The 23,928-nt window shown below is 40.8% G+C and overlaps 1 protein-coding gene across 2 annotated transcripts in view; it reads left to right on the plus strand.

Annotated features, from left to right (window-relative positions):
- The window catches only part of EPB41L4B (erythrocyte membrane protein band 4.1 like 4B), a 290,295-nt gene that overhangs the window by 241,009 nt on the left and 25,358 nt on the right, over window positions 1–23,928 (plus strand). For both annotated transcript variants that reach the window (XM_045005334.1, XM_045005335.1), the window contains exons 21-22: window positions 4,916–5,054; window positions 5,540–5,617. In XM_045005334.1, the coding sequence (XP_044861269.1) occupies window positions 4,916–5,054; window positions 5,540–5,617 (217 nt within the window). The remainder of the gene's footprint in view (window positions 1–4,915; window positions 5,055–5,539; window positions 5,618–23,928) is intronic.

Raw genomic sequence — 23,928 nt, forward strand, 5'->3', positions numbered from 1 at the left:
GTATAGCACATTGCATCCAGAAAGATCCCAATAAATATATAGAGAGAGTTACTTTCCCAAATGTAATCACTTTTGTTATGAAATGCAGTAGCTATTCTACATCAAACAGATCTCAGAATATTTTAGGAAAAGAACTGAAGAACTTGAATCAAATTGTAACTATGCAGAGATTTAGGTTGTCAAAATATATAGTAAGTACACAAGTTTGAATTTGACCAGGATACTACGGTTAACATATGGGAACACACCCTCATGGCTTGGCCAGCAAGACATGACATGAGTCTCTTGCACCATGGTATATCAGCCCATGCTAATCAGAAATCATTGTTGCAAATGAGACTCAAGAGAGGAATTGACAACTCACTCTAGGAAAGGAATGCAAGGTACATTACTCCCTGCTAATATAGGAGATGACACATGGCATGGAATTTGGCAGCATTTTGCAGAAAGATTTTCACGAGGTTGTCTGCTTGTTGTGAATATCCAGTGTGTCTCAAACAAATGTGCTTCTCTTAAATTAGGCTCTGCTTTTACAGCTCTTTCCTTAGTTAATCAAATTTAGTATCGCAATGGAGAAAAATTCTCCCACAAGTGTAGAGACCTATCTGTCTCACACTATTTTGCAGGGCTGCCCAGAGGATTCAGGGGGGCTGGAGCAAAGCGGGGGAGCTGCGGCACTTGTACTCACCCGGCGGCGGTCCAGGTCTTCGGTGGCATTTCAGTGGTGGGGGGCCTTTCAGTCGCTCCGTGTCTTCAGCAGCACTGAAGGGCCCACCCGCCACCGAAATGCCGCTGAAGACCCGGACCGCTGCCAGGCCAGGGCTTGCAGGGCCTGGGGCCTGGGGCAAACTGCCCCACTTGCCTCCCCTTCCCCCCCGGGTGGCCCTGCTATTTTGAGACACTAGAGATCAGAAACTTGTTTACAAGGTGAGCAAATGAAGGACTGAGAAACGACTGTGAGGGGACCAGGTATTTGAGAAGATAATGAGTGGGACAGATACATTGGAAATGAAGGTTGGTCTTATGGTTTAACCACAGTTTTGGTAGTCAAGAGATTTAAATTCTAATCGAGGTTAAAGCACAAACTTCTTTGTGAACTTGACTTCTCTGTGCTTCAATTTATTCAGATCTACCTCACTAGGGTGTTGTGAAGCTTAATTCATCACTGGTTTTAAAGCAGCTTGAGTTCCTCAGAAGGGGCTATAAAAATGCAAATACTATTAATGTTTATTCAGCACAATTTGATGAGAGGCGGTCATTGATGGCAGGGTCAGAGAACTACTGGGAAATTTTGAATTGATGCAGTTGAGCTCTCTAGTGGGTGAGAGAGCTTGAAAGCTGCAGAGGAATCAAGACAGAAAGGAAGCTAGAGGAAAAGGGGTCAAAGTAGTCTATAGGAATACTTAAGACTGTAGGGATGATGATGTTTGGAAGAGAAAATAATCAATTGTGTCGATCAAGTCAGAGAATTTCTGAAGAACAGTTAAATAGATTTTAAAAAAGTTAATTGTCCATCATTATTTCTAGATTAGACAGTTTCAGAATGTGGAGTGTAATGAAAGAGGAGAGTTGATCATGAGGGAAAGGTTAGCGTGAATTTGGGTGGGAAGAATTTGAATTATGGGTAGGCAATGTCACCCACCTTCTCATCAAATCTGGAGAATTTTCCAGAAAGAAGGTAAACTAACTTGAGGATCCTCAGAGGGAGGAATGAAGTGAGTGCTTATGTTGCCAGGTCTCAGTCAGGCATGTGACAATTCTATCATCAAGGAGGTGTCATGTGCCAATAGAGATTTATCATTAACAAATCAGACAATCAGAGCAAGTCTGTAATGGTGGGTGATAGACTAAAAGGAGGTGGGTAGTTTTGATATGGATAATGTCATTATAATAATGTCATAGGAGTGGAGGAAGGTTAATTCCTAAGGTAGTATAATGAAGAAAGCTAGGGTGAGTTGGTAAAGAAAATAAGAACTGGCAGTGAGCTGAGATTATTGGGGGAAAGCAATGACCGAGGGTGAGGGAAAGAAATAGCGTCAGGTACAGCAGTGAGAATGAAAGGGAGTATAAGGGGTCAAGAGAAGGTAGTAGCAGTAGAGAAGGTTGGTAACCAAAGACAGATGGGGAGAAGTAGCTAAGAGGAGGGTAAGGAGACAGGGAATGAAGAGAAGAGAGATGGATGAGGGTGAGGAGGAGGTTGTGTTACAGAGAATGAAGATGATATAAGAGGCCATTGAGAGGGATGGTTATGAGAATAGTAGCCACAGCCAACCCACAGAAATTCCAGTCATGTATTAAATTGTTCGAAGGAGCTGTCTTTGGGAGGGTGAGAATGCATCAGTTTAAATGTAGAAGAAAGCGTTGGAAACATGGTGAATGTGAAGATAAGAGGAATAGTATTGGCAACCCAAGAGAAAATGAAAGCAATAGGAAAATTACACAAGTGGAAGAAATCAATATTTTGAAGTGTATTTAAAATAATGCATTTATGGAGATTCAGGTTAGAATTTTCACATTTTGATTTTGGAGCTTTTGAAAATCTCACCTTCGTTGTATAAATATCAGAATATAGATTTTCAGTTCTCCAGCCTTGCACCAGTATGATGGCCCCCTAAGAAAACTGGAATTCAGTAGAAGATTGCAATTAAAATGCTAGGGGCTACAAAACCAACAGTAAATTACATATTTTTAACAAATGTTTATATAACATGTATAATTATAGAGTCTCCGAGCTTCACATTTTCACACCAGCAAAACTAAAATCTGCATTTGCAGCCCATTCAAAATAAATAATTGCAAGTACAATGTGAATATTAGATAATAAGGTCTGAAGAGACCACTCTGATCATAGTCTGACCGCATATGAGAAGCAAACTAGCAGACAATTGTTCTGATCCATTGACCTCTGGGTTCTGGAGCCAACACACTCCCACTGCACAACCTTCTTTAGGTACTTGCATGTGTAGGTTTTGCATATACTATGGCTTCGTGTTCAAATACTGAGGGCAAAATTAAGGCACCAGTATTTGACAAGCTAGCCCTTACATTTATTTCTTCAGGGGCCAAATTCTGTTCTGATTGAAGTCAATGTGATCTTTGCCATTGAGTTCAGTGGGAATGGGATTTAGCATCTGGTGTCTGGATTGCGGGTACAAAAAGTGAAAGGAGGAGTGCTGTGAAAGGAGTAGAGTGGTAAAAAGTCTTGTGCTCAAACCTGTAGCTAGAACACAATAGCACAGTGTGTATAAGATAGGAATACAAATTCATTCCCCAGTTTAGTTGGACGTGACCTAAGAAGCCTTTCTGAATTGGCAGATTCTGAAAGAATTTCCACTTCCCCACAAAACAGGAGTATGAAGGAACAGATTTACCCAGCAAGGCTGGGGAGAGAGCCAGACTATCCTTGCTGAGTGTGAGGTGTAAGGACTGAGAAAATGTCAGCTGCATATTTATAAAAGAGATTAACTAGGCCAGGAGCCCAAATCTGGCTTGTTGCATTAATAAAATACCTATTTAATAAACTCAGCAGCTTTAATATTTTGTTTTAAACACGAAAACAGTGTGTCATACATGCTCTTCTGCTGTGGTGATGAATTATTGTTCGTCCATGGAAAAGAATGAACTGTGGAAGAGACAATATTTAGCTGGCAAAGTCTAGTCATTTTATAAAAGCCTTGGTATTAACCAAACCACATAGCAATTTTGTTGAGATAGTGTTGGGCAGTGTCTCATGTAACTTGTGTTAGTAGTGTTTATATGGACAGCAACAATAGGTGCACAGTCCTGGATTAAAGCAAAACCAAAGTACAGGCCTTCTCTGAAAAGTGCCTGACAAACTGGCATTGCAGGGTTCCATGTGCATTGTAATTCAGTAAGTGCCAGGTTATTTGCTCATTTTACAAATAAAAAGAAGCAAACTTGCACTGGATTGTGACAGCCAAGCTTTTTTATTTTATTTTATTTTATTTTATTTTATTTTATTTTATTTTTGTGGTGGTGGTGGTTTTGTTTTGTTTTCTTCACACATCACCACCAGTAGTAAAGGTCCTGGAGGCAAAATTATGGCCCCACTGTGCATGGATAATTGAGGACTTAAAAACTTGACCCAAACCACACTGAAGTCAATGACTTGTGATCAGTGGGCTTTTGCAATGGTAACTGAGGGAACAATATGCTCTGCAGCATTTCTTTTACTGGTGACCATGTGTGAGAAGAAAATAACCCAACTTGACTGCCTGGTTTTTAAAAGAAATGGCTTCTCTGTAAACGGAGCAAATTTGATCTGGAGTCATTAGTTCTCAATAAACATGGGCTTTCCCCATGTTATTTTTACAGTTACTTTTCAGAGTAGAACTGCCCTTTAAAGGTATTTTGAAAATGGAAATACATATACTGCATGCCAAATCCACTCTGGTAACTTCACTGTTACTGTTATACCAGGGCTGATGTTGATCCTGTATATCTATTTGAGGGTTTTCTTACCAATACAGCAAACCCTACAGAATAGCAAAATGCAAAAATGAAAGCTATAAAATGAAAAAGTAATATGAAATAGTCACCAGTGTATGTTTTTAATCAAATACATTTTCAGTCATAATGTTAATTATTTGTACATAATATCAAGTTAGATTTGAAACTACATGCCATTGAAGTTTTTGCATTTGTTGTTGATGTTTAGTCAGTATTTTTTATTGAGAAATCATTAAAGTTTAAAGAAAATCCAATTTATTTGCCAATTTAGCTGTAAATATTAAATTATGCCTGGCCTGGTGAACATTCAAAAGCACTGTAGCTGGTGTCCAGATTGTCCTTTTCTTCTCCTTCCCCCTGCCTCTCATACCTCCAAAGCAAGTTAAAACAAAATTCTGTTATACCTTGTAATGAATGGAGCTTCATGCACTTTTAACAACCACAGTGATGAAGACGACCTTCCTCCAGCACTGGCAGCGGCTGCAGCAGCATCGACATCTGTTTCATCAGCATCTCCCGTGTCACAGAAAACGTGTACACCACAAATGTCAGAAGGACAAACCCAGATATCACCTGGTGCAAAGGTAACATGCAAAGATGGGGTCACGTAAATAGAGTGAGAAATGATTAGAGATGATAGATATGAAGACAGAAAGTGGCTATGGTTAAATGTTCTTATGAGATGACAGTATTAACTATAATTTTACAGTTGGGAGTAGTTTTTAATATGAAATTGTTGTAGCAATATACTTATACTATACTATGTATACTGGCAGCAGCTAGAAAATTAGGACATTTAGTACCTGATCCAAAGCCCATTGCAGTCAGTGGGAGTTCTTCCATGAATTTCAATGGGCTTTGGATGAGTACTCAATGAATATTTACTTAGGTTTCAAAGATATATAATTTTGTTGTCCATCTCTCCAGATTCACCTATCAAAACACATTTAAAACTGTATGTGTAATTTATAATCTACTGGGCTAATTTATTCTTTAATTAAATATATTTTAAACTCTAATTACAAATATTTAATATTTACCCAACTTGTGGGGTTTTTTCTGCCTTTAGAGCCCCACGGATGTTGGAATTACATTTACTTTGGAGCCAGGTGACCTTTTGATGGATTTCACAGAAGCCACACCTATGGTAAATAATTCCTGTTTGCAACTAGGGATGTTTAAATGTCTTTAAGAACTATTTGAAAACCAGAATGAATATGTTCTTATGTTTCACATTGTCTAATAATCCACTTCTGAAAATCAGACCATACTTTCTTTGTTTGCTGCGCACCCCTTGAAGTCAGCTCAGTGCTTCTGAAAATCAGGTCATTAATGTGCACATTGTCAAATATAATGGCTGAAGCATTGGAATGAAATTCTTCTATCATGGAGATATTTACTCTCTTTGATACCATAAATATGTGTAGCTAGACCTGTCTTTGGGAGTGATCTGCATGTTCCATTTCTCCCACCCCACCCCACCCCCCAGCTGAGTTCAGAGATCAACCAACAACCACTCCTATATCTCTGACTATACTTTCACTTTTGGTTGGTTCAAAGTACTGCACTTTGTCTTAAAACAAGACAGGCAGCCTAATACATGTTGATCATTAACTTCCTTCTTTGGAATAATAGACTCTGAAGCACATTTAAGTTTTTGCTTAAAAACCAGGGGTGAAGTCCAGGCCTAACTGAAGTCAATAACTAACCTCCCATTGACTTCAGTGGGGACAGGATTTCACCCCAGATTCCCAGTGGATAATCTGAAGTATTACACTATGATCCCGAACTGCATTTTCCAAAGTAATCATTGCATCACAAATAGGTCAAATACCATGTAGCAATTCTGCTTGTCACTTTGTCATGTCATCTTTATTGATTATATTAGAAAAAGCAATAGAGGGTGCAGCATTTTCTGGCATGTGTTTTTTTTAATTATTAAAAAACATTTCATCTATGGGATATCACTAAACTCTTTATTGAACAGCTAGATCCTGTCATGTCATTATATTGTGTGGACATGCCTTTTGCTTCAAAGACGGTATGCTCCATGCCACAAATTGCTCCCCACCCTGTGTTACATTTAGATAGGGAGTATGTTTTCTCCTTCCTGTTTCACAAAATGAAGGAAATTTCACTAAGAGCCTGGGATGCAGGAGGACTGCACAGAACTGCACCATGCTGCACCCCACTTCCCCTTGCCGTGTCTGGCCGCCTTAGTCAGCAGGTGCAGAACGGATGTGGATCTGGGGCCACTCCTCTGTTCATCCCCTTTGGCTCACTTCAGAGAGCAGTCCTGGTCCTCCCTTGACCTGCAGCCGTGACAGGCCAGAGCACGGCTGTGAAAAATGGTGGGAAGGCTCTCTGTGCATTCATGCCCCAGTCTGAGCAACCCACGCTAAGGCCTGTTGCAATCTAGCCTAGTTCTCAAAAATTCAGTACTTTACTTCAGGAAACCTAAGGAACAGACGTTCCCTGTGGAGACCTGGAGAAGTTCTGAGAGCCTGCGCATTTCTTTTCCTGAGCTCAGTTTATACCAAGTCCTTAGTATTTATACAGTTAAATGTAGCCCAGAATCGGAATCATTGTGAGTATTGCTTACTATTCTTGGAGTGCTCTCAATATATCCTTCACTGGAAGTGATATTTTGGTACTGGGGCTCAACATGCTACCTCCTGACTTGAGAACTACAGTGTTGGATGGAAAGACTGTAGTCACGGTGATGAGGACAAGTTTGCGGGAGGGGATTCATCCAGGTACCTGCAAGGGTGGGGAGCTGTGGGAGGCTGCAGCTGCTAGAATGGGGTTCAGAAGTGGATACTTGTCATGGGAGAGTAGGAGAGCCTGCAATGCTTTTCCCTCAATTCTGCTTGTCTGGGGATGGGTGGCTCTCTTTGGGGGTCACTTGGTAGCTCCACTGTCACTTTATAGGCATTGCTTAGCTAATTACTCAACCCCTTCTTGTCAGAGTGCTAGCAGGAAATAGCTTGCTCCTGTTGCAGCCACTTGCTACTGGTTCTGGAGCTGAGACAACTGAGAAACCCTTACACCACTGCTAGAGAGCCCCAGGATTTTTCTAGCTTCAATGCTGAGTCCATGATCTTCAACTACAGAAATAGAGGAGGTTTCTTAGCAATTTCACAGTATATTTTGGGACAACATTATCCCAAAGTTCAATATGGAAGGGTAGGAGATGTTCCAGAGCAGCTGCAACTGGAGCAGGCTGTTCAATGCTCCTGCCTCTGCAGCATAGAAGGAGGGACAGAGCTCCTGCACTCCACAATATCTTTGTAAACTGAGGAGTGGCATCCTTGCCTACTGAAATGGCAAGAAGCATTATAGCCCTTGGAGAAATACTAAAAGAGGTGGCCACCCAGTTCCAGAAGATGAGGAACAGGAGGATTTCAGCCTCACCCCACCCCGGAATATTTCCAAGGTGAATGGACCATGAGGAAGGAGAAAAGAGGCCAGTAGTCGCAGGGAGCAGAGGCCTTGAACCTTCAGGGCTTGGAGCTCTGCAGCCAGAACCTGCAGGATTAGTTTGACAAGGCACATGCAGACTGAGACAGACATACAGGTTTCTCAGACCTCCTTCCCGCTCTAATAATGTAAAGTGATTGTGGCTAAATTAATGTGATTCTCCTTTTCAGCTTACATGTGTATTTCTTATTCTGAAGTACATGATACAGCATTTCAGTATATTCCTCTGAATTATTTATTTTTTTTGGTCCCTTGTATACAGGAAGTTAGAAACTTGAGCAACTGATCCACTATAGATTAGATTTTGTAAAAAAGATAATATGGTGTTGCAGGGCCTGCCTTCTTCTAGTGACATGGTATAGGATTTATTCCTTAGTTTGTTTATTCCTTATGCCAACCTTTTTTCACCCCTATTGATCTTATTGCCAAGACTATAGTTCATAAATTGACTTTCAAAAGGTTCCCTGGTTTTTCTCAGGAATGGACAAAGCACTACACACCATCAATCAACTTTTTTGTTTCATTTAACATTTACAAAGGTCACCCTGTGTTCTAAAGAGCTGTTTGGAAATTATTGTTTGCAAACCTTTCTCCACAATATTTATTGTGGACTTCAGCACACCTGTCAATTGAGTGTTGAATTCAAAAGCTTATTTACCAAAGATATGGGTCTAAACCAAAAGCAACACCCCCAAACTATGGGTAAGTTCAATTCCAAACTTTGTGACTTGGGTCCATACCTGTTTGTTTAGTTGTGGTGGTGACAGCAGCAGGGGTGCAGAAACAATTTGTATAGTTGGGGTGCTGAGAGCCATTGAACCAAACTGTGAGCCCTGTATATGATGGAAACCACTTCAAGCCAGGGGGTGTGGCAGCACCCCTAGTTCCAGCACCTATGGATAGCAGGTGCTGTCACCTGAGACAGATCCTCAGCTGGCATAGATCCACTGAAGTCAATGAAGCTATGATAATTTATACCTGATGAGGAGCTGGCCCTCTGTATATATCTTGTAATCGCATCCTAGCTGGATCATACACTTGGTTGGCCCTGTTTAATATTTCATTTTTGTCCCATAGTTGTTTAAAATATTTCATTGACATCACTTAAATCGCGTGTGCATGGTAGTGTGCCTGAACCTACAGTCCATATTCAGGCAAAACTACCAGTTTATCACTAAGTCAGACACAGAGTGAGCTGAACTATTACTACACATGGAATATTCTTTCGTTTTCTATTGCATCAAGTCAAAAGTTTGCTTATTCTTCTGCCCTGTAGTAGTGTTTATTTTCTTAGTCATATATCTTTTGCTGTGTAGTCTTAAAAATGCAGAACAGTAGATATCTACTTGCATTTTTATGGATGAAAGTGAACATATGAATATGCACAGAGTTCTTTGAGTGTGAAATTCCTTTCATACTGTAGGTTTACAATTACCCAATTTCCTCCTCCTTAAAGCCGATGGGTACAGAGCACTGCCATTTGGGCTAATGCATTTGGTAACGCATCATGGTAAAAGTCCCAGCTCTACACTGAAAGGAAGCTCACGTGGCATGAATGAAAAGTACAAACCTAGAGGCTGTCACAAAAGGCATGGATTATATGCACTGAGATTATGGATGGAATTCAAACTTCTTAAAATGCTGTTAGCTCCCTGCAGGTGCCTAGAGGACATGACATGATCCACATGTAGGGATTTGTGGAGGTCATTCACTCCTTCCAACATCTCACAGGGAAACCAAGTCCCATGTTTCCAAGGCAACTTTTTTCTGGATGGTAACAATTAAATAAAATGTAAACTTAGTTGATATTTTTGTGTGGAAAAATCATTTCTCCTCCACACACTAAGCGGTAGGTTGCAGATTTCGGGTAATTTGAAAACAGAGATGTTTTGGGGCTTGTGACCGGGCTGCTCTGGCACTTCCTTGTGGCCTGTCAGGATATAGTTCACCCAGCTGCGGGTCTCTGCCAGTATCTTGCGGTCTCTGGGAGGTCTGAGGCAGCAGTGCTTTAGCCCTCTGGCCAAGGCACGCTTCAGTCCTATCCCTTCTGGGGTGTTAAGGTCCAGAGGGAATCAGGAATCCTGCAACTCAAAATACAGTCGTCCAATGAACCTTTGGTGGGACCTTGCCCTTCTGTTCAGGACTTGTCTTCAAACAATCCATGCTTCTGCTGATCCTCCAGGGTCTTGTCATCCCTTCTAGTAAGGGCTTATCTGGCTGGCAAGCTAGCCAGTCTCTGGGCTGCAGACAGGCCTCTCGCCCATCAAGAGAGGCAGAGCTCTGCTCTCCTTCCTGGTCAGCCCAGAGCTAGGATAGGTCTCCTTTTAACTCCCCTCTCCATGCCTAGCATTTGCTGCAGGTGTAGCAGAGTGGGGCTAACTAGGTCCACGGGCTCTCTTTAACCCCCTCGTTGTCAGTGTGGGGCCTATTTGCCCATCACAGGGCTCCACTATCAAAATACAGCATGTTCTTGTTTTCCTCTCAGAGGTGAGAGAACAAACATCAGTGAAATGAGTGCATGTGACAAGTGACTGTGAGAACAAGAGCAAGGCTGTTGAAAGCAGGGAAATACGGACAAAGTGAGAGCTAATTTAAACACTATTAAAACTAGGGTATATCACACATAGAGCATGTCTTTACCAAACTCCTATGTAACTTGTCCTCCTCTGGGAGCAGAGAGAGAGAGAGATCGAGAATCAAATATCTTTCTTCTGTGGATGGGAGGTCAAATCTCAAAATATCCAGTCTTTCTGACTGAAATCTCAGAATTCTGACTGGAATATCTGGTGGAACGGCAGGATCTGGTTTTGTTTGGTTTGTTTTAATTTTCAGTGATGTGTGCCAGACTGACAACACCGAAGACTGGCCTCCTCTGTTCAATCACAGAGCAGGTTGTTGCAGCTCTTCACCCTTGTGGGACAGTCACCCGGCTGCTGTACTAGACCCAACCTTTAGATCCCAGGTGCTTCCAGGCTTCTTAAATCTGAGCAACATCCAGACATTCTAAGTCTGGCTTCTCAGGCACACTTCCAAGGCACAGATTTCTTGTGGGATGTGGGGCCTTGTGGCCCAGCTGCCTTAGGCCCACGGCTAGAGCTGAACTCTCCCAGGTCTCTCCAGTAGCTTAGGCACACTCTACCCAGAATTCCTTGCTGGAACACTGTATTACACTTCAGCTCAGAATTGTGAATTTTTCAAAAACATAGGAGTTAGGATATAAAATGAGGAGTATCTGGATTGTGGTTTATTAAGACCATATCCATCTCTTTTACACATCTGTAGCTTTTCAGGACCTGGAAATCAAAGCACAAGCTGAAACTATTGCATTTGTGTATTAAATAAGTATGATTTGTAACATAGATCTTCTTCTGGATCATCTGGGACACAAGTGCTAAAACTCTGCATTAATATTCAGGGTAACTATTCCCAAGTCATGCTGGCAAATAGATTCAGAAATCTCCAACCAGGATAGAATGGGGGTAGGAGCCAGCCTCTTTTAGGGCCTACAGTTAACTAAGGCAATAGGACAGAATAAGTCTCAGAGGGAAATATTAGGAACTGCCAAGCTTGGTAAGTGAGGTTAAGCTGAGGGTTATGCTGTATTCTTGTTTTTGTGTTACCAATAAAGCCAGACTCCATGAAGGGGTGAGAGTGGACATTAACTCAGAGCCTGTGGACACTGACCTGGAGGATGGGATAGCATCACAGCCAATTCACAATGATTAAATCATTAAAATAAATAGAAAAAAACATTTTACTGTCATCATGGTACATGCAGTCCATACCTGCTCGTATATGCACTGTAGCAAATGTAGAAATTACTAGTGCCACATGTGCCACCTATTGGCAGAAAGTGGGAAATTATTTCCACTAATTTGTATTTACCAAGATTGTGGTATCAGTTTGTATGTGTGTGTATATATATATGTTTGAAAGGTTAAAATAATCATAAATATAATGTATTTTAATTGAAGGTGATTTTGGAACAAATGTTTAAACTTTAGAAATACTTGCCATGGGCTCATGCAATCCTCTTGACTTCAGCAAATTTGCACAGAATATGAAAGAGCACAGAATTTAATCCATGTAACTTGTAAAGCATTGAAATGGGAATTGAATGTAACCAAAGTTAAGTTATGTTCATGCTAACTTTAGGCCTAATAATCTTGAAGACATTAGAAGTCCCAGCATCGAGTAGACTGATAGTGGTCCTTGTTGTAATACATGGAAGGGACAGTTAGAAATAGCTCGGGAGTTACACCCAATTTCATCTCTACAAACTTGCCTGTTTGACTATTGGAATTTGTTTGAATCTTTTTATTTTAATGAAAAATTTAGGAAAAATGAATGCTCAGCAGTTTCAACTGCTTACATTCAAAGAAGTGTGAAGACGACAGAAACAGCTCTTTTGTTCGACAGTGGTAGCTTTAACAGAGTTTACAGATGCTGATGGAAATGACAAACAGCCAGGCCCTAATTAAAGACCATATTTAAACTATTCAAAAAACAAGTGTAAATTAGCCAAAAACAAACAAGCAGAGCTCAAAAACGATCACTGCAACAGATGAAGTAAGTACAGTCTACTCATTAGCTTGATTCAATAGAGAAACAAAACAACAAAAAATTAGAGAAATCTACAAAGACTGGAAGGAGAGAGAGAGAAGGTGCAAAGAGATTTGAGACTGGACTGCAGTTTCTTCTTCAGCAGTAAATAGACAGCTGGTCAAAGTGTAATATAACAGTCCTAAATCTCGTGGGACTTTACAAGATTTTGGATTAACCATCACAATTTATTTTAACTCATTTAGATCAGTGGTGGGCAACCTGCGGCCTACGGGCCACAAGCAGACCATCAGGGTAATCCACTGGCGGGCCGCCAGACAGTTGGTTTCCATTTGCACAGCCGCCTGCAGTTCCCATTAGCCGGGAATGGCGAACTGCAACCACTGGGAGCTGCAGGCGACGGTGCAAATGTAAACAAACTGTCTGGCGGCCAACTTAGCCAAAATAGAAATATCATAATACTCTTTCATATCATGGATCATAGCACCAAGACCCAGGAACCTGAAACTACTGCAAACACAGATGACTTGGTTAATCACTCAGTTCAAAGACCAGTCGTTTTCAAGGGGAAGGTCACAAAACTATTTTACCTAGTTTGAAACAATAAAATGGGTTATGCAAAATTCTAGTTATTTAGTCACTCAGGGCAAGCTTTTTTTTTTTTTTAATGGGGGAGTAAAACATTTTCCCACCCCAGACTTGTCAGGAAGAGCTGTCATCTTGGTAAGGACTAGGTGAGTAGGTTTTGGTGGCTAAATTTTCATGACAATTTTACAACATTGTATTAAGCCACATAACCCATTACACTGAGGAATAGACAGCATTATTGCTTGCTTTCTCTGTAAAGAGACTTGCAATTACTGTGAAAAGCAATTTGTCAGTAAAAGACAAAAACATATCGAGCATTAATAGCGGCATTAGCCAGCCCTTTTGGCATGGAGTACCAAGTAAAATTGGCCAGATAACAGTTCAAAATTTACATTAAATAAGTACATTAGGTAGTAGATACCTACTATAACTGGCTGAAGACAAATATCCGACATCTCCATGTGGCCCAAAAGACTCCAAGATGCCTTAGTCAGAGACATTTATAAACACTTTATGGTGAACTAAAAACTGAAGATAAAGAAATTCTTAGAGAAGCTTCATAATATACTCTAGAACCAGTAACTTTCTATCTTGAACATCTTCCTAAGAAGATGTTCCATGATATAAGGTGTATTGGAAGAAATGAGTAAGAACACCCATTTTCAAAGGAAGAGATACAAAAATGCAAATCCCTAACTTCAATATACAATTACATGACTGCACATACAAACTGGGAATTTGTACATCCCACTGGCCAATTAAAAGCATAACTCATTTGTACGCACAAATACTCAGTTTGTGGAAATAGAGTAATTATATGTGCAAATAAGAGCACACAGCTGTATGCACATTTTACAAACACATTTGTGCCCCTTTTGAAAATCGTGCTCTTTATGTCCATATTAATCTAATGAATGACAAAAAAAGAGTCATTGCTAAAGCAAATAACCTTACTACAAAAACCTCATAGCAACAGGCAATAAACCTGCTTCCACTAGAGCTCAAGGAAATACTTTAGATTGATATGATGATGTAAAAAGGAAGGGCTTTTCGAAGCTGACTGAAAAAAGCATTTCAACTTCAGTCAGATATGAACACAATTTAACTAAGGGTCGACGGGCAGCAATTGATCCAGCAGGGATCGCTTGATTGTGTCTAGTCTAGACGCAATAAATCGACCCCTAAGCGCTCTTCCATCGACTCCTGTACTTCAGCGCTGAGAGAGGTGCAGGCAGAGTCGATGGGGGAGCAGCAGCAGTTGATTCACCGTGGTGAAGACACCATGGTAAGTCGATCTAAGTATGTCGACTTCAGCTACGCTATTCATGTAGCTGAAGTTGCGTAACTTAGATCGATTCTCCCCTCCCCCCCAGTGTAGACCATGGCTAAGGGATATTGCTCAGTGCTCATGATGTAGCATGGCAAAATCAAATATGAGAGAAATTTAGCTGTGGCTTTTTTCTTAAAACGGGGGTACTGTATGCAGTGCAAGGGTATTGTGAGCACATTCAAAGAATAACCCTGATACAAGCAAATGTGTCAAAGGCACATCACTGGGTGTCATTTATACTAGATAAAGTATTCTAATAACTGGAGAATGGTCTTCAGCACATTGTAAAAACAATCATGGTGTTTAGGCAACACAAATAATTTTGGGACCTGACTTACACTTCCTAATAGCTGTCTCTAATAGTTCCTGCAAACAAAGCACTATAACTATGACTTTAAAAATACCCTTTCAGCATTTAGTTCTGCATGTTCAAGCACTTTTACTGGTGTGTTGCCAGTCTTTATGAGCCTGTTGAATTAATAAAGTTCAGGATACCTGAGGAATCCTGGAATGCAGTCAGGGTTCAAAGACAGTCTATGGGGTTCCTAATTTCAGGATCACCATGACTATTGCATTGTGGATAGTGCAATAGTCCACAATATTGCATTGTGGATATTTGGGGATTGACCCCCTAGCCCATCCACAAAAGAAGGGCATTTATTTATTTAGCATTTGCATATTCACTGAGCCAAGCGATAGCATTCTCAATGGCATAGTGGAACTCTCAGAACCCACTGCTGAATTTGGCCAGCAGGCACTCTTCGACAGTGTGTATCATTAACCTGCACCGCAGCTGCAGCTTGGATTGTGTCAAAGACCTCAACAGTGCTGGTTGACTGCCCAGAGGCCTTGTCCAGTCTGGAATCAGCTAAGAAGGGCCCATTGACAACGTGAGAGGTCAAAGCCAGGTGGGCGGGCAAGCAGTAGGGTCTGTGATGAGGAACTGATTCATGGTTGGCACATACCTTCTCAAGCAACTGGACAGCTTCAATCTCCTTCCTGATGTAAGGAGAAGTAATGTGGCTCAGAACTGGAAGCCATGGAAGATGAGTTGGTCAGAGTTCCTGTGATGATGCGCATTGCTGAGTTGCATGTCAACGAGTTTGATGTATGCCAATCAACTCCATACTGGCACACAGTACTTTGCTATTGAGTATGTGATGGCAAAGGCTGAGGCCCTTAGGGTTGGCACATCCACTCCCCATGAAGAACCTGCCAATTTGCTGAGAAGGTTGTTGTGTGTCTTGACCTTCACTGCTGTCTTGCTCAGGGGGCTTTTGTATGTCAGTGTTCAGTTGAGGGTCATAACTAAGTAAACTGGGTATGCTTCAGCCTCTGGCCACTCATTATGATCAGTTCCCTCTTAGCATTGGCATAGTGGAGGTGGAATGTGCTAGAGACAGTCTTTTTGGTGCTAGGCTGATGGTGCCATGTCTTGCAGGGCATAAAGTCAGTGATGAGGGAAATTTATGAGGTAGTGTGTGAAGACATACAGTAGGGGAAGTACACAATTAAAAATGTTTTGATTTAGATTCATAGATTCATAGACTCTAGGACTGGAAGCGACCTCCAAGAGGTCATCAAGTCCAGTCCCCTGCCCTCATGGCAGGACCAAATACTGTCTAGACCATCCCCGATAGATAGATCTAACCTACTCTTAAATATCTCCAGAGATGGAGATTCCACAACCTCCCTAGGCAATTTATTCCAGGGTTTGACCACCCTGACAGTTAGGAACTTTTTCCTAATGTCCAACCTAAACCTCCCTTGCTGCAGTTTAAGCCCATTGCTTCTTGTTCTATCCTTAGAGGCTAAGTTGAACAAGTTTTCTCCCTCCTTCTTATGACACCCTTTTAGATACCTGAAAACTGCTATCATGTCCCCTCTCAGTCTTCTCTTTTCCAAACTAAACAAACCCAATTCTTTCAGCCTTCCTTCATAGGTCATGTTCTCAAGACCTTTAATCATTCTTGTTGCTCTCTCTGGACCCTCTCCAGTTTCTCCACATCTTTCTTGAAATGCAGTGCCCAGAACTGGACACAATACTCCAGTTGAGGCCTAATCAGCGCAGAGTAGAGCGGAAGAATGACTTCTCGTGTCTTGCTCACAACACACCTATTAAGGCATCCCAGAATCATGTTTGCTTTTTTTGCAACAGCATCACACTGTTGACTCATATTTAGCTTGTGGTCCACTATAAATCCTAGATACCTTTCTGCCGTACTCCTTCCTAGACAGTCTCTTCCCATTTTGTATGTGTGAAACTGATTTTCCCTTCCTAAGTGGAGCACTTTGCATTTGTCTTTGTTAAACTTCATCCTGTTTACCTCAGACTATTTCTCCAATTTGTCCAGATCATTTTGAATTATGACCCTGTCCTCCAAAGCAGTTGCAATCCCTCCCAGTTTGGTATCATCTGCCAACTTAATAAGCGTACTTTCTATGCCAACGTCTAAAGTCGTTGATGAAGATATTGAACAGAGCCAGTCCCAAAACAGACCCCTGCGGAACCCCACTTGTTATACCTTTCCAGCAGGATTGGGAGCCATTAATAACTACTCTCTGAGTATGGTTATCCAGCCAGGTATGCACCCACTTTATAGTAGCCTCATCTAAATTGTATTTGCCTAGTTTATCGATAAGAATATCATGCGAGACCGTATCAACTGCCTTACTAAAGTCTAGATATACCACATCCACCGCATCTCCCTTATCCACAAGACTCGTTATCCTATCAAAGAAAGCTATCAGATTGGTTTGACACGATTTGTTCTTTACAAATCCATGCTGGCTATTCCCTATCACCTTACCACCTTCCAAGTGTTTGCAGATGATTTCCTTAATTACTTGCTCCATTATCTTCCCTGGCACAGAAGTTAAACTAACTGGTCTGTAGTTTCCTGGGTTGTTTTTATTTCCCTTTTTATAGATGGGCACCATATTTGCCCTTTTCCAGTCTTCTGGAATCTCTCCCATCTCCCATGATTTTCCAAAGATAATAGCTAGAGGCTCAGATACCTCCTCTATTAGCTCCTTGAGTATTCTAGGATGCATTTCATCAGGCTCTGGTGACTTGCAGGCATCTAACTTTTCTATGTGATTTTTTTAACTTCTTCTTTTTTTTTATTTTTTCTTCTAAACCTATCCCCTTCCCATAAGCATTCACTATGTTAGGCATTCCTTCAGACTTCTTGGTGAAGCCCGAAACAAAGAAGTCATTAAGCATCTCTGCCATTTCCAAGTTTCCTGTTACTTCTGTTTTATACATATTTCCCTTCTTTAAGCAGCCTTATATGCATTGGATCAATGGATGTTTATTTTCCCATTTCCTGAATGGACAATAAGGACATGTTACTGAGCTCCAGAAATTAGCTATGGATGATGTAATATCTCTGTGTTTTTTAACTAATTGAAGCTGCATTCTAACAGAAAGAAAAAGATCAAGATGATGATGCCAGTTGCTCAATTTGCACCAGTGGACAATGTGATAAATTGGATTTGATTTGTGCATGAACAGAACAAAGTACCAAACAGAGAGTGAAGGTATTAAGAATATCTCATGAGGTGTTTTGAAAAAAAAATACAGGTAGTTATGTGATGTTGTGCCATGCCCATTCTGATGAGTCTTGTGGTTGGCTGCTCTTGAATTCTGAATGACTAATCAGACAACTTTTTGACAACAAGTGACATGAAGACAATACTGAAGTGCTAGAAAGCGTAATATAGCATGGGAGTTTTTCAATGTGCATGATGATAATGTGTGTTGCATGATTTTTTTCTACCCGTTTATTTCTTTAAATTACTAAAATGCAACCATAGGCCCCATCCAGTGCTCTGGGCTCCCATATGTTTAAAATTTCAAAATAAACAAAGGAGAAGAACATGGGCTTTGCAGAACACCCAGGAAGTGAACCAGATTCAGTGGCAGAGCTAGTTCAAAACCAGTTGCCCCAAAACCTAAAATCTTAGTTGGATACAATAGCTGACCCTGTAGTGGTGGGAAAGAATTCAGTCAATCAATCAAATCTTTTTCCTATGTAAACATCTTTTCTTGGCACTTCTCCTTTTGGGAGACTCTTTATCAATGTTAAGGCTAGAGGGAGGGTCAATGATGCAGACAATGCAGAGAATCTGGTGTTGGTAGTCATACAGGGCAGTGAATGAATTTCTCTATATTTATCTTTATTGCAATTAATATAACACTATAGTCAGTTGTGAGCTTAGACACCAGACTTTGACGTGGCAAGGTATGCCACCATTTTTATAGTACTGAGGAGAATCAAAATGATGGGGCTGTTAAGCGCCACCCTAATTTAAAAGCCAAAAAGAAACAAAATTTTAAAAACCTACAAAATTGAACATTCAGGGCCTGTGGCAGTTTTTCTTCTTTGGATGAAATGGAAAACAGACTCGGCAAGGGGCTCAACTCAAGTAAATAAACACAAACAAAAGACAATGGGACAGATTTTTTTAAGGTATTAAGGTGCCCATGGGGACTGACAAAACCATCTAAGTGAGTTAGCACCTAACTCTCATTGAAAGTTAGGGAAGTATCTGCATCTTTAGGCACCTAAATATTTCTGTAAACATGACCAAATGCGGTTTTGCCTGATGGTATTTTGATTTAGCGCCAAAACATTTTTAAAGTTCCTGCTTCATCCCTCAAATAAACAAGAGTTCAGCTCCTGTGGTGGAGTCAATAAGCATGGCTTCTTAGACTTCAGTGCAGCTACACCAATCTGTACCAGCTAATGATCTGGCCTAAAAGATAAATATTCAAAAATAAAGGCAAACAATAGATGGTGGGGAGGGACTTTTCAAACACAGCATCAGTACCTGGATGTACTGGCTATCTCCATCTCAGTCTCCTTCTTTCGTTACTATTAAATGCACGAGTCAATAGAAAAAGATTCATCTTCTGTACTGCAGAAGCCTACGCAAGGCTAGGTTTGTTTTTTGTGTTGGCTGACACTAAGTGAGCCAAGTGTAGCAGTCATGCTATTACATGAGGCATTTCAAATTCTTTTGATAAAGGCCTATTAGCCACCTCTTATTTCGTTTGATATGTACACAACTTCCTTTGTCTCAGCAGTTGTAATGTTCATAATCTCTCTCTTCCTTACTGTAATTAGTGACAATTGTATTTAGACTCTAAAGAGTAACTATTGCGTATCTGTTTTTTGTTTCCAACACACCAATGAATTGATATGTATGCAGTTCTAAATCACAGTTTTCAAGATTCATGGCAAGTGGGACGTTGACTGCCGGGCTTTTGGATGGAATTTCAATTGAATGCTTCCTAGCTCAACCAGAAAATTGAAACATCTGCTTTGAAGTCTGGTTCTTGATTGGTTGAGTCACACAACATGTAAAATCTGTAAAAAGAACAAATATTAGTCAACTTTATTTTTCCTTGCGACTAAATTATAGTAATCAAGTATAATTGTCCCCTCACTTGGATCATCAATGTGATTTGAACCTTCAGTGCAAAACATTTGAATCTCTAGTACTTCAGTTAAAGGAGTAACTGTGTTAGAAGACAGCTGCAGTAGGTTCTTATCTTCAGATGTGAACCAGCCACTAGAGGGGGACAAAGACCCTCATTGCCAGCGTGGTACATAAGTAACAGGTTACTTGGTCTTTGTCAGGTTGTCTATTGATTAGACATCCTCTTTTCACTGTCGTTTGTAACAGAAGAATCACATGCACAGACAAAATCAGGTTTTGATTTGCTCTAATTTTTATTAACAGGAAAAAGGAAATAGTATTGACTTGATTATAAGATGTATTTAATATCTCATTTGCGTGAAGGGAGGAGGTAAAATGATGGAAGAGAGGGACATAAGGGCAATCAAACTGAAGCTGAGGGTGAAGTCAAGGGGTTGATGGGTGGAAGGTAGATAGTGAGGGGACATTAATGTATTGAATTTTAAAATGAATACAACTAATAAGCCAAGTGCCTATAATTACCCCAAGCATGTTGCCTTGTATAAGAACATAAGAACATAAGAAAGGCCGTACCGGGTCAGACCAAAGGTCCATCTAGCCCAGTATCAGTCTACCGACAGTGGCCAATGCCAGGTGCCCCTGAGGGAGTGAACCTAACAGGCAATGATCAAGTGATCTTTCTCCTGCCATCCATCTCCATCCTCTGACGAACAGAGGCTAGGGACACCATTCTTACCCATCCTGGCTAATAGCCATTTATGGACTTAGCCACCATGAATTTATCCAGTCCCCTTTTAAACATTGTTATAGTCCTAGCCTTCACAACCTCCTCAGGTAAGGAGTTCCACAAGTTGACTGTGCGCTGCGTGAAGAAGAACTTCCTTTTATTTGTTTTAAACCTGCTGCCTATTAATTTCATTTGGTGACCCCTAGTTCTTGTATTATGGGAATAAGTAAATAACTTTTCCTTATCCACTTTCTCAACATCACTCATGATTTTATATACCTCTATCATGTCCCCCCTTAGTCTTCTCTTTTCCAAACTGAAGAGTCCTAGCCTCTTTAATCTTTCCTCATATGGGACCTTCTCCAAACCCCTAATCATTTTAGTTGCTCTTCTCTGAACCTTTTCTAGTGCTAGAATATCTTTTTTGAGGTGAGGAGACCACATCTGTACACAGTATTCGAGATGTGGGCGTACCATGGATTTATATAAGGGCAATAAAATATTCTCCGTCTTATTCTCTATCCCCTTTTGAATGATTCCTAACATCCTGTTTGCTTTTTTGACCGCCTCTGCACACTGCGTGGACATCTTCAGAGAACTATCCACGATAACGCCAAGATCTTTTTCCTGACTCGTTGTAGCTAAGTTAGCCCCCATCATGTTGTATGTATAGTTGGGGTTATTTTTTCCAATGTGCATTACTTTACATTTATCCACATTAAATTTCATTTGCCATTTTGTTGCCCAATCACTTAGTTTTGTGAGATCTTTTTGAAGTTCTTCACAATCTGCTTTGGTCTTAACTATCTTGAGTAGTTTAGTATCATCTGCAAACTTTGCCATCTCACTGTTTACCTCTTTCTCCAGATCATTTATGAATAAATTGAATAGGATTGGTCCTAGGACTGACCCTTGGGGAACACCACTAGTTACCCCTCTCCATTCTGAGAATTTACCATTAATTCCTACCCTTTGTTCCCTGTCCTTTAACCAGTTCTCAATCCATGAAAGGACCTTTCCTTTTATCCCATGACAGCTTAATTTACGTAAGAGCCTTTGGTGAGGGACCTTGTCAAAGGCTTTCTGGAAATCTAAGTACACTATGTCCACCGGATCCCCCTTGTCCACATGTTTGTTGACCCCTTCAAAGAATTCTAATAGATTAGTAAGACACGATTTCCCTTTACAGAAACCATGTTGACTATTGCTCAACAGTTTGTTTTTCTATATGTCTGACAATTTTATTCTTTACTATTGTTTCAACTAATTTGCCCGGTTCCGACGTTAGACTTACCGGTCTGTAATTGCCGGGATCACCCCTAGAGCCCTTTTTAAATATTGGCGTTACATTAGCTAACTTCCAGTCATTGGGTACCGAAGCCGATTTAAAGGACAGGTTACAAACCTTAGTTAATAGTTCCGCAACTTCACATTTGAGTTCTTTCAGAACTCTTGGGTGAATGCCATCTGGTCCGGGTGACTTGTTAATGTTGAGTTTATCAATTAATTCCAAAACCTCCTCTACTGATACTTCAATCTGTGACAGTTCCTCAGATTTGTCACCTACAAAAGCCAGCTCAGGTTTGGGAATCTCCCTAACATCCTCAGCCGTGAAGACTGAAGCAAAGAATCCATTTAGTTTCTCTGCAATGACTTTATCATCTTTAAGCACTCCTTTTGTATTTTCATCGTCAAGGGGCCCCACTGGTTGTTTAGCAGGCTTCCTGCTTCTGATGTACTTAAAAAACATTTTGTTATTACCTTTGGAGTTTTTGGCTAGCCGTTCTTCAAACTCCTCTTTGGCTTTTCTTATTACACTCTTGCACTTAAGCTGGCAGTGTTTGTGCTCCTTTCTATTTGCCTCACTAGGATTTGACTTCCACTTTTTAAAGGAAGTCTTTTTATCTTTCACTGCTTCTTTTACATGGTGGTTAAGCCACGGTGGCTCTTTTTTAGTTCTTTTACTGTTTTTCTTAATTTGGGGTATACATTGAAGTTGGGCCTCTATTAAGGTGTCTTTAAAAAGGGCCCACGCAACTTGCAGGGATTTCACTTTCGTCACTGTACCTTTTAACTTTTGTTTAACTAACCCCCTCATTTTTGTATAGTTCCCCCTTTTGAAATTAAAGGCCACAGTGTTGGGCAGTTGAGATGTTCTTCCCACCACAGGGATGTTGAATGCTATTGTATTATGGTCACTATTTCCAAGCGGTCCTGCTACAGTTACCTCTTGGACCAGTTCCTGCGCTCCACTCAGGATTAAATCTAGAGTCGCCTCTCCCCTTGTGGGTTCTCGTACCAGCTGCTCCATGAAGCAGTCATTTAAAGTATCGAGAAATTTTATCTCTGCATTTCGTCCTGAAGTGAAATGTTCCCAGTCAATATGGGGATAATTGAAATCCCCCACTATTATTGGGTTCTTAATTTTGATAGCCTCTCTAATTTCCCTTAGCATTTCATCATCACTATTACTGTCCTGGTCAGGTGGTCGATAATAGATCCCTACTGTTATATTTTTACTAGAGCATGAAATTTCTATCCATAGAGACTCTATGGAACCTGTGGATTCCCTTAAGATTTTTACTTCATTTGAATCTACACTTTCTTTAACATATAGTGCCACTCCTCCCCCTGCACGGCCTGTTCTGTCCTTCCGATATATTTTGTACCCCGGAATGATTGTGTCCCATTGATTGCTCTCAGTCCACCAGGTTTCTGTGATGCCTATTATATCAATATCCTCCTTTATCACAAGGCACTCTAGTTCACCCATCTTATTATTTAGACTTCTGGCATTTGTGTACAAGCACTTTAAAAACTTGTCCCTGTGCTGCCTGCCTTTTTCTGATGTGCCAGATTCTTTTTTATGTGAGTGTTCATCATCTGATCCGGCCCTTACATTATATTTCTCATTCCTCTGCTCCTGACTATAACCTGGAGATTCTCTATCATCAGACTCTCCCCTAAGAGAAGTCTGTGTCCGATCCACACGCTCCTCTGCAGCAGTCGGCTTTCCCCCATCTCCTAGTTTAAAAACTGCTCTACAACCTTTTTAATGTTTAGTGCCAGCAGTCTGGTTCCACTTTGGTTTAGGTGGAGCCCATCTCTCCTGTATAGGCTCCTCCCATCCCAGAAGTTTCCCCAGTTCCTAATGAACGTGAACCCCTCCTCTCTACACCATCGTCTCATCCACGCATTGAGACTCTGAAGCTCCGCCTGCCTACCTGGCCCTGCGCGTGGAACTGGGAGCATTTCTGAAAATGCCACCATAGAGGTCCTGGATTTCAGTCTCTTCCCTAGCAGCCTAAATTTGGCTTCCAGG

Source organism: Mauremys mutica, chromosome 2 (genome assembly GCF_020497125.1).
Source record: "Mauremys mutica isolate MM-2020 ecotype Southern chromosome 2, ASM2049712v1, whole genome shotgun sequence".
NCBI lineage: Eukaryota > Metazoa > Chordata > Testudines > Geoemydidae > Mauremys > Mauremys mutica.